This window comes from Onychostoma macrolepis, chromosome 05, assembly GCF_012432095.1.
Source record: "Onychostoma macrolepis isolate SWU-2019 chromosome 05, ASM1243209v1, whole genome shotgun sequence".
Lineage (NCBI taxonomy): Eukaryota > Metazoa > Chordata > Actinopteri > Cypriniformes > Cyprinidae > Onychostoma > Onychostoma macrolepis.
The window spans coordinates 4,178,152-4,189,530 of record NC_081159.1 but is presented as its reverse complement, the minus strand read 5'-3'; the positions used below and the strand labels follow the sequence as shown (position 1 = coordinate 4,189,530).

At 37.4% G+C, this 11,379-nt stretch overlaps 1 protein-coding gene across 1 annotated transcript; it reads left to right on the top strand.

Annotated features, from left to right (window-relative positions):
* On the top strand, positions 1–7,906 carry gltpa (glycolipid transfer protein a). The gene is made up of 5 exons (XM_058776413.1): positions 1–280; positions 3,786–3,844; positions 3,937–4,070; positions 5,181–5,331; positions 6,869–7,906. The coding sequence occupies exons 1-5, from the start codon at positions 178–180 to the stop codon at positions 7,049–7,051; spliced, it is 630 nt and encodes a 209-aa protein (XP_058632396.1). The 5' UTR covers positions 1–177; the 3' UTR covers positions 7,052–7,906.
* Positions 7,907–11,379: the final 3,473 nt, after the last annotated feature.

Here is an 11,379-nt window from a genome sequence, read left to right as displayed (position 1 = left end):
GGCGGGGCAGGGGGCAGTCCAGCTGTGCAGTGCAGCGCTAGAAGAAGAAGTGATTCTATGCTGTCTGTCTGTCTGTCTGTCTATCTGTAGTTCCGGGTTCTGTCTTCAGTGCAGCTGTGTTGTCCTCGTCTTATGTTGTAGGCGAAAAAAAGTCACTTTCGCCCATTTTAGGCAATCATGGCTCTTCTAATGGAGCACCAGTTCCGGCAACTTCCAGCCGACAAACAAGTGGAAACCCGGCCGTTTCTCGAGGCGGTGTCTCACCTCCCTCCTTTCTTCGGTAGGTTCTTCCGTCATCTCTCGTAGTTTGAGCTCGGATTTGAGCGTCATGACACGGCTGGACTTTCAAATTATCTTTAAGACAATATTTTGAGGTTTTAAAGTTTTCAGTGTTCAAGTCGTTAAAAAGTTATTTTATTATCTATTTCAATATGCAAATGATAAAATAGCTAATGTTTGTTAGTTTGGATTCCTCCCTCATAGACCACTTCCGAATGTCATTTTCAAAATGAATGAATTCATAAACAAAGTGAAAAAAGTAACAGTGCATGCATGTTTATAGAAGAAGAGTTTTAAACTGATTCAGTTACATAATTATAAATATGTTGTTACAGAAATCAGTAGTCTGATGTCATCTGATTTTCTGTGATATTGCAGGTCCTTGATCAGGGGTGAGATTTTCCACTCCTGATCAAGATCTTCAGTGCTCTGCAGAAGTTGTTAGTAAAGTCTGACAAAGCCTAGCTGTCAAGCAGAAGCCATTGTTTGCTTTTGAGGACTAATCTTTTTTTGGCTCAAATTTCTTTTCACAAAGAAGGCCACAAACCTATTGCATGCATAATTTAATCTGCTGCCCTCGATTTTGGAAGTTGAGAAAATTGATTAGCATGGTGTTGAGTTGCCCTGCTCTATTCATTGGTGGAAAGGAACATCAGAACATCTTTGTTCGAAGCCTCATTTGGTATTAATATGAAAAATGCATTTAAAATGAATTTGCCACTTGAAACGCCAAGCCTGAGGTGTTCACATTAGCTCTTGATGTACTCTTGTATTGTTTGCCAGCCACCACTAAAAGGCTCATTTTTTTGCCGTGGTTGTAAAACGAACTGGATATGATGAAGGGAGAACAAAATAAACCTTATATTGACAATACAGAACTACAGTGGTGGTCGACAAGTTACATACATTACAAACCCAAGATTTCAAATCTTTTTATTTTTATTTTAGGATTTTCAAGAAATTTTAAATCTAAAATGGATTTGAAATATTTTCGATTCTGCTCTATTTTAGGTCACCAATTAAATTGACCATGTTGAACAAAAGACAAACTTGATATATATATATATATATATATATATATATATATATATATATATATATATATATTTTTTTTTTTTACTCAAATGATTATGTTGATAATATTATTTCTAATGAAAATGTTCAATAAATGATTAAATTATGCTTATTAAATCTTAGTATTGTCTAATGTAATAAACATTTTCATTAGAAATAACAGTCATTTGAAAAACAAACTTTTTGACTTTTTGGTCCCAACTGTTTGTTCTACAAGAATCTCCAGGTGGAACCCATAATTAAACTGATCTATGACTGATATGAATAAATGATACAGGTGCTTAACCTCAATAGATGAACTTTGTATGGCAGGCTATGATTGGAGATTGGTATTTATGATCGTGTGATGTCATAAGGTGATTGGGGACACTGGTTGTTGTGGATGTCGCTAACTCCCACAGAAAGACAATTAAGCTTCCCAGCTCTTGTTTAGCATTCACACTTTAACACAAAAAGCCCTGTGTGGAGTACCAACATCAGAAAGAGCAGGAGGGAGGGCTGGCATTGTTAGACATGTGAGTGAATGTGTGCGTTTTCTATAATTATAAGGCATTCATTCACAGTGGAAAAAGCTGGAGTGTAAGCAGACTATGTGCTTGCTTAGAGTCATCTGTAACCAGAGATGCTCCTTTTGCTAGTAGTACAAAATGCTGATGACCCAGATCTTTCCAGTGGACTGTGCTGGTTTGAACTCTACACTGTTGAACATATCACTTTTATGTTAGGAAATTCTATTCAGCTGCTACTATCACTTTCTCGTTCAGGCATTTTAATTGAATGGGGCTTAGATCCTCTGCCTGCATAAAATGTTGATATACAAGGATTATTTTTTTATATATATTTTTGTGAGGGGCAGTTGTGGCTTTCTTGGTATCATTTCATTAAAACAAACTTTAGTGCAATTGCTCTGTTTGTACGGTTCATCTGAGTAACCAAACATGTGGACCGAGACCCACCTTTTCAGGCTTCCAAATGAACTCTGGTGCGGTTTGACTGATATATGAAGGTAACAAAAACTAGTCCTGTTGCCCATTACAGTTCGGCACAGGTGCTGGAACCGCAGGCTCAGTGTGCTGTTTTGACTCCTTTACACATTTTATAAGCCCTTTGTGAATTGCCAGCTGGTAAAAACACCATCATATGTATTCACAAACAACAAGTGCATTTAGCCCAGCTTACAGTTCGCAAAATATACGTCATAAAAGCTGCCCAATCAGTATGTGACTTCATCCTTTTCTTATATTTTTAGGTTTGGTATAAAAACAATTACAGTGTGAACACTAAGCGAACCAGGTCCGGACCAAAAAACCAAGAGAAGTGAACAAGTGTAAACTTTATTTATTTATTTCCTCTATTTTTACATTTAGATTACATTTACCATCATTTTTATACTCACTAAAAGTGAATCCTTAGAAGTTATAATGTGATAACACTCACAAAAATCTCAAAATGAATATCCATTTTGCATATTGTACATTATAATGTTGTGATGCCTAAATTCACTTGAGGCATTTAAAACAATTGAGTTTTGTTGCCAGTGTTTTATTTTTTCATTTGTTTAGGCAAAATAGTAAACAATTTTATTATTGTCCATTTATTAATGCTCATGACATGAATATAATCATCAGGTTATCCAGGTTTTAAACAAGTAGTAATCAGGTTTATAATCTAATTAGACATGCAAACTAATTATCAAAGATACCATTTTTAGGAGTTGCACTCAAAATCTAATTTGCTCAATTTGAAAAGGCATGACACTTCTGTCAGTATGTGTAACCCACAAAAAGGTGTAAATTTGAAGGGCACATTATGTTTACAGAGTTAGGCAGTGCGTGCATGCAAACAACATACAGTAAATCATAATCAAACCTTTTTTTTTTTTCTTTAAATCAACAACTCTAATACAAAAATTGACAAAGCATATACAGTATTTATTGGTTGCAGGGATGGAAACATCAGTGATTCAGTGTGTTTCCATTCCCACAGGTGTTTATTTCATTATCAGACGGTGCGCAATACATTTGGTCTCAGCATGATAATGGGTGGTACTGAAACTTTAATGAACCGCATGGGTGCTTTCAGAAATCTGTCATGCTCTCTAAGCACAGTTAATTATTTAGAGCTCTCTTTTTAAGGCGGTAATGTCAGAGTTCACTCTAAGTTCTAAGGGATCAGAAGCGGCAATACTTTTACCGTGTGTCTGCTACATTCCTGTAAATATTCTAATATGTAAAAAGAGGATTAGCTCACAGCTCTGTGAAAGAATGTTGCATTCTCACATGTGTATAACATAATCTAGTTTTCATGTGTACAGTAGGTTGCCAGTCAATCTTTGCAGGCAACATTTCAAATACGTGCAAATTGCATTAGCGTTAATAAAATATTTGCATGTATTCAAATATTACTAATCTGTTCTTTTTATCTCCTCTTAGATTGCCTCGGCTCTGCTGTTTTTTCCCCCATCAAAGCTGATATCGCGGGCAACATCACTGTAAGTGCACCACATGACATAAACAGTTGATAAGCACTGAACAGTATAACATTTACAATCATAACTCCACCCACCTCTGCTTTTTCTCATAGAAAATCAAGGCCGTGTATGACAGCAACCCTACCAGGTTTAAAACCCTGCAGCACATTTTGGAAGCAGAAAAGGAGATGCATGGAACCGAGTGGCCAAAAGTAGGAGCAACACTTGCCCTCATGTGGCTGAAAAGGCAAGGCTGGGCCTGAAATGTTTGTTGTTTCGTTTTTTTATTGTAGAGAAGTGAAAGTAAAAAAACAGTTGCTTTAAAGTTGCATAACGAAAACATGGACTTTGAGACTTCCTGTAACTGTCTTTGTTAAAGAAATAGTTCAAGTAAAAATAAAAATTTGCTGAAAATGTGCTCACCGTCCAAGAGTTTGTTTAGTCATGAGAGCAGATTTGGAGAAATTTAGCATTACATCACTTGCTCTCCAACGGATCCTCTGCAGTAAATGGGTGCCGTCAGAATGAGAGTCCAAACAGCTGATAAAAACATCCACAAGTAAGCCACATGACTCCTGTCCATCAGTTAATGTCTTGTGAAGTGAAAAGCTGTGTGTTTCTAATAAACAAACCCATCATTAAGACTTTAACTTCAAACCGTTTCTTCCGGTCCTCTATCTATAACGTAGTCTCCAGTGAAAAAGTTGTTTAAACAGTCTAAAACAGTTGTAAACAAATATGTTGGTGGATTGTCATGTGAGAGGAGGAAGCCATTTCTCTGGAGGAAGCGTTATTATGGATTATGGTCTCCAATAAGCGACTATTTTGGCCAGAAGCAACTGCTTGCTTGATGATGGATTTTTCTTACAAACACAGAGCTCTTCACTTCACAAGATGTTAATTGTTGGACTGGAGTCCTGAGGATTACTTGTGGATTATTGTAATATTGTTATCAGCTGTTTGGACTCTTATTCTGACGGCACCCATTCACTGCAGAGGTGCACTGGTGAGCAAGTTATGTACTGTAGTGCTCAATTTCTCCAAATCTGTTCCGATGAAGAGACAAACTCATCTACATCTTGGATGGCCTGAGGGTGAATGCATTTTCTGCAAATTTTCACTTTTGGGTGAACTATTCCTTTAAGGAACAGTCAATTCGGTTATCATTTACTTGCCCTTTAGTAACAAATTACATTTATGATTTATGATATTTTTGGAACTTGACAACATCTGTCCCCATTGAGTTTCATTCTGCGAAAACGAGTACCCAGAACATTCTGTGAAACCACTCTTTTTGTGAATGTGAATTTTTATTTACCCTTTAACTAAAACCTGTTTTCCTTGTGTTTTCTGTTAGGGGGCTACGCTTCATCCAGGTTCTTCTCCAGAGTCTAGTGGATGGGGATAAAGATGAAAACAACCCTAACCTCATCAGAGTCAACGTCACCAAAGCGTATGAAATGGCATTGATGAAGTATCATGGCTGGTTTGTCCAGAAGCTCTTTAAAGTAAGTTTCTTAAAAAAAATGCATGCATACAGTGGGGAAAATAATTATTTGATCCCCTGCTGATTTTGTAAGTTTGCCCACTTAAAAAAAAAAATGGTAGGTTTATTTTAACTGATAGAGACAGAACAAAAAATCCAGAAAAAAGCAGCATACAAATCTTAAAAAAAGATTTACATTTTAGTAAGTCAAATAAGTATTTGATCCCCAAGCAAAACATGACTTAGTACTTGGTGCAGAAACCCTTGTTGGCACACACAGAGGTCAGACGTTTCTGGTCACCAGGTTTGCACACGATCTCAGGAGGGATTTTGGTCTACTTCTCTTTACAGATCCTCTCTAAATCATTAAGGTTTCTTAGCTGTCTCTTGGAAACTCGAAGTTTCAGCTTCCTCCACAGATTTTCTATAGGATTAAGTCTGGAGCCTGGCTAGACCACTCCAGGACCTTACTGTGCTTCTTCCCTTAGCAGCTTAATGTACCCTTAGCAGAAAAACAGCCCCAAAGCATGATGTTTCCACCTCTGTGCTTGACTGTAGGGATGGTGTTCTTGGGGTGATGGTCAGCATTTCTCAAGTTGATGCCAAAGAACTCCATTTTGATCTCATCTGACCACAGCACATTCTCCCAAGCCTTCTGAATCATTTAGATGTTCATTGGCAAACGTCAGACGGGCCTGTACATGTGACTTCTTGAGCAGAGGGACTTTGCGGGCGCTGCAGGATTTCAATCCATTGCGGCGTAGTGCGTTACCAATGTTTTGCTTGGTGATTGTGGTCCCAGCTGCCTTGAGATCATTAACAAGCTCTTCCCGTGTAGTTCGGGGCTGATCCCTCACCTTTCTCATGATCATCCTAACCCCATGAGGCAAGATCTTGCACGGAGCTCCAGACCGAGGCTGACTGATGGTTGTTTTGTGTTTCTTCCATTTCCGAATAATCGCACCAACAGTTGTCTCCTTCTCAGCCTTCTCAGCCTTGTGCAGGTCTACAGTCTTGTCCCTGAAGTCCTTTGACAGCTCTTTGGTCTTGCTCATGGTAGTGGAGAGGTTGGAAGATACAGATTCTATGAACAGGTGTCTTTTATACACACAACGAGCTGGAATTAGGAGTGTCTTCTTAAAGTGACAGGACTAATCTGCGTTCCACATGTGCACATAACCAATCTGTGGGAGCCAAAATTTCTGCTGGTTGGTGGGGATCAAATACTTATTTGACTTGCTAAAATGTAAATCTTTTTTTAACATTTGTAAGCTGCTTTTTTCTGTTTTTTTTGTTTTGATATTCTGTCTCTATCAGTTAAAATAAACCTACCATAAAAATGATAAACCCTTCTTTTTTATTTTTTTTGAAGTGGGCAAACTTACAAAATCAGCAGGGGATCAAATAATAATTTTCCACACTGTATTCGTATGTATGTATTGAGAAGTTGTTTTTATGCAAGTTAAAAACAGTTTTTCGCCATCTGAAAGTGAAACGAGTGAAATGTAGACATTTCTGATGAGAAACCTATTGAGGTTGCCCTGTCTTCATTTTTTCAGGCAGCACTATATGCCGCTCCATACAGATCAGATTTTCTCAAAGCTCTTTCTAAAGGGCGAGAGGTCAAGGAGGAAGAATGCTTGGACAAAGTGCGGCAGTTCCTAGTAAACTTCACAGCTACTATTGACGCCATCTATGAAATGTACACCAAGATGAATGCAGAGCTGGACTACACTGTGTGATCTCACATTCACAAACGAGCAAACTTCAGACCTCATCTACTGCTGTCCCACTGGATCACTGTTGCCTCCCTGTAGACATCTCCTTAGTCTCCTCATTGGACCGTTCTTCTCTCCTACTGGATCCTGCATCTCCAGCAGTATGCTGTTGTGTTTTCTCTTGGGGGACAATTAGAGTCCAAGCTGCTGAAGACTTTGGTGGTTTTGGAAGGGAGAGTGTCTGTTATTGTTTGTTCGGCTCGTGTTGACCGTTTGAATGCTTTGGCTTTTCTTTAGAAAAGTAGTGTTCTTAATAAAGACAGTTTGAGAGTGTTTTATAACTTTAACTACTAATCATTTCTGTTTGATTCTTGATACATGCACTTTAAGTATGTGTATGGAATGGTTCTGTATGTGTTATATACTGCAAATGAGGGTTTTCATTGTACTTTTTTAATTATACCAAAACAAAAGTCTGCTGACTCTCTAACCAAATATCTGACATTGACTGTACTGCTGTTAGTTTTTACTTTGGATTCTATTTTATGAAGAAAAAAAATACTTGAATGTGACATAAAATATAAAAGAAACCACTTCCTCAGAAGTGACAATGAAGTCACTATATTGAGTGGTGATACAGTAAATAGTAAAACGTCTATAATAATTTCTTAATAAAAATTTGTGTTTAAATCATTTATTTCTACAAGACTTCTTAAGACTCTTATTATATGGATGACTGTGAATCTTCATAGACGGTCTGATGTTTTGTTTATGTAATGTAATGGATGAGTATTGTTGGTTTGTAGGTTTTAATTTGTCATTCCCAAAGGTTAATTTCATTCAGACTGCTTTTTAGAAATAAATGTTAATTTATGGAAATTATTTGTTGTTTATTCGCGCTGCCTTGTGCTTCATTTTATGACTTTACAGACTTATTTCACTTTGCTTTTGCTTGGTCAGTAGGCCATAAACACTGATGAACCACGTCTCAGTTCTGTCCCAGGTTACACCACGATGCAACAACACTAATGCATTTCACGGTACACCATACAGTGCATTCTGAAGATGTTATTTTAACCAGTGGAGTTGACATCAATAAAAGCTCATTTATCTGACTGGTGTAGAGGAGGGGCAAAACTGAAGCAGTAAATCATGATGACCCTGTGACTGATGCCTTCAGGTTGATGATTGCTCTTCCACTGTAATTTTTTTTAATCTCAATGTGTCTTACAATGATCATAGTTATGTGTAGTCTCTTTAAAATATCATTAAAATCACAACCTTGTGTAAGTTGTTTTGCTGTGTACTTTCATATTTTGTTCTGTTTTATTCCAGTCTAGTATAACCATACTTTTCCTCTACTGTATATGTAAATGCATATTAAGACATCATATAACCGTGTGCTTAAAATCCAGATTTGAATTTGCAAATACATGTACATAACAAATAAGAGCTACTTATAAATAAATAAAAGTCTTGGGGGCCACAAGGGAGTTTTTAAAAGAGATACATTACAAATGAATTTTGAGGTTATCTGAAGCGTTAACCAACATTTGTTAAACATGTTTAAAATATTTATACATACAGTATAATTTATAAACAAATTTTTGGGAAAGAAATTATAGAAATTAATACTTTTATTTAGCAAGGATGCTTTAAATTGATCAAAAATGATGAAAAAGACATTTCTAATGTTACAAAAGATTTCTATTTCAGATAAATGCCGTTCTTCTGAACTTTGTTCATCAAACAAACCTGAAAAAAATTCTATGTTTTCAACATAATAATAATAATAATAAATGTCTTTTGAGCAACAAATCAGAATATTTTAATGATTTCTGAAGGATCATGTGACTGGAGTTATGACGCTGACAATTCTGCTTTTAAATCACAGGAATAAATTACATTTTAAAATATATTCAAATAGAAAACAGTCATTTTAAATTGTAAAAATATTTCACAATATTACTGCTTTTCCTGTATTTAGCATCAAATAAATGCAGGCCTTGTGAGCAGAAGAGAATTCTTTAAAAAACATTAAAAGTTCTTACTGTTCAAAAACTTTTGACTGGTAGTGTATATCATAAACACACACACACATACATATATATATATATATATATATATATACAGTGGGTACGGAAAGTATTCAGACCCCCTTCACTTTTTTCAATTTTGTTATGTTGCAGCCTGATACTACAATTGTTTGAATTCATCCCCCCCCCAAACGGACAAACATCACTGCAACACTCCACCGATCTGGGCTTTATAGCGGTGTGGCTAGACTCAATCTTCTCCTCAGTGAAGACACTTGAAAACACACTTGAAATTTGCAAAACAGCACCTAAAGGACCCTCAGGCTCTGAGAAACAAGATTCTCTGGTCTGATCAACCTCAATTCCAAGCATCATGTTTGAAGGAAACCTGCTCTGCTCATCAACTGCAGAGCAGCATCCAAAAAGTAAAGTGTGCTGGTAGCAGCCTCATGCTGTGGGGGAGTTTTTCAGAGGAAGGGACTGAGGGACTCGTCAGAGTAGAAGAAAAGCTCAGTGCACCAAAATATAGAGATAGCCTTAATGAAAACCCAGTCCAGAGTATTCAGAACCTGGGCCGAAGGTTTAACTTCCAACATGACAACGACCCTAAACACAACACAGCCAAGGCAACACAGGAATGGCTTAGGGACAACTCTGTGAATGTCCTAGAGTGGCCCAGCCAGAGCCTTGACTTGAACCCTATTGAACATCTCTGGAGAGACCTGATAATGGCTGTCCACTGATGGTCCCCATCCAACCTGACCGAGCTTGAGAGGATTTGCAAAGAAGAATGGCAGAAAATCCCCCAATACAGGTGTGCTATGCTTGTTGTGTCATACCCAAAAAGACTCGAGGCTGTAATTGATGCCAAAGGTACTTCAACTAAGTACTTAGTAAAGGGTCTTTTACAAGGACATTTACAAAAAGATGAATATGAGACAAAACTATAGAATGTCACATTTTATTATTGGGTGATTCAACACATAGATGTTTTACCAGCTAAGAAGTTCAGCACTTTTAGAGTTTCATCCCTCTATCTGATGTGAGCATAAGTATTGGAACAGTTGCCTCACAGGCCTTTCTAAGTGATCAGCTGTGTCCTGTTGCATTAATTCTTCAGATATTAAAAGCAGGGAATGTGTCGTATCAGCTATATCCATTACTTCTGCATTCTGAATCTTGCATTCGATGATGACACACACAAACCAGGATGAAGATGAAGGAACTGACTTTGAGAGAAAAGCAAGCAATTTGGATGCTAAAAGAAAAGAGGAAGTCAATTATAGCTATAGCAAAAACAAAGGGCATGGAGAAATCAAGAGTTTGGAAACCACCAGCGACACCAGCAACCAACAACTACCTGATCGGCTGAGAAAACAACAGTAGTTGATGACAGACAAATCATAAAAGCTGTGAAAATGAATCCTAAAGACATGTCTGTAAAATCACCAACAACTTCCAGAAAGCTGGGGTGATGCTCTGACAATCTACTGTCCTCAGGAGACTTTGACACAGAATGCTACACAGCAAGATACAAACCTCTGACCAGCTCCAAAAATAGAAAGGCAAGATTAGAGTTTGCAAAAAAGCACAAAGGTGAGCCAGAAGAGTTTTGGAACTGTGTTTATGGACCGATGAGACAAAGGTGAACCTTTCTCTAAGTGATGGGAAAGCAAAAATGTGGAGAAAAAAAGTAAACTGCAAATGATCCCAAGCATACAGCCTCATCTGTAAAGCATGGTGGAGGTGGTGTCATGGCATGGGCATGCATGGCTGTCTCTGGAACAGGCCCTCTCAACTTTACTGATGACTTAATGTATGATGACAGTAGCAGAATGAATTTAGAAGGGTACAAAACCATTGGGAAGTGCTTCATATTGCATCAGGACAATGACCCAAAACACCCTGCCAGTTCAGTCAAGGCATTTATAAGGGCAAAGAAATGGAAAGTCTTAGATTGCCCAAGTCAATCTCCAGATTTAAATCCGATTGAACATGAATTTCACCAGCTGAAGAGGAGAGTAAAGGCAGAAACTCCCCAAAACAAGCAACAATTGGAATTGGCTGCATTAAAGGCTGGGAAAAGCATTGCAAAGGATGAGACCGTCTGAGAGTCTGGTGATGTCTATGGGTCACAGACTCACTGCTGTGGGATCTGCAACTAAATAATAGCTTTTAATCTTTTATATTTGCCTTATGTTCAACTGTCTCATATCTCATATCTTTTCATCATATTTGCAAATGTCTTGACTCCACAGCCAACAGAACAATTTTGTCTTCTATATATATATATATATATATATATATATATATATA

Bases quoted from the DNA above. Each gene is read 5' to 3' on its own strand.
- gltpa (XM_058776413.1), top strand. From the start codon at position 178: ATGGCTCTTCTAATGGAGCACCAGTTCCGGCAACTTCCAGCCGACAAA. The intron at 3,845-3,936 runs GTAAGTGCACCA...TTTTTCTCATAG, and splicing joins ATATCGCGGGCAACATCACT to AAAATCAAGGCCGTGTATGA. The intron at 4,071-5,180 runs GCAAGGCTGGGC...GTTTTCTGTTAG, and splicing joins GCCCTCATGTGGCTGAAAAG to GGGGCTACGCTTCATCCAGG.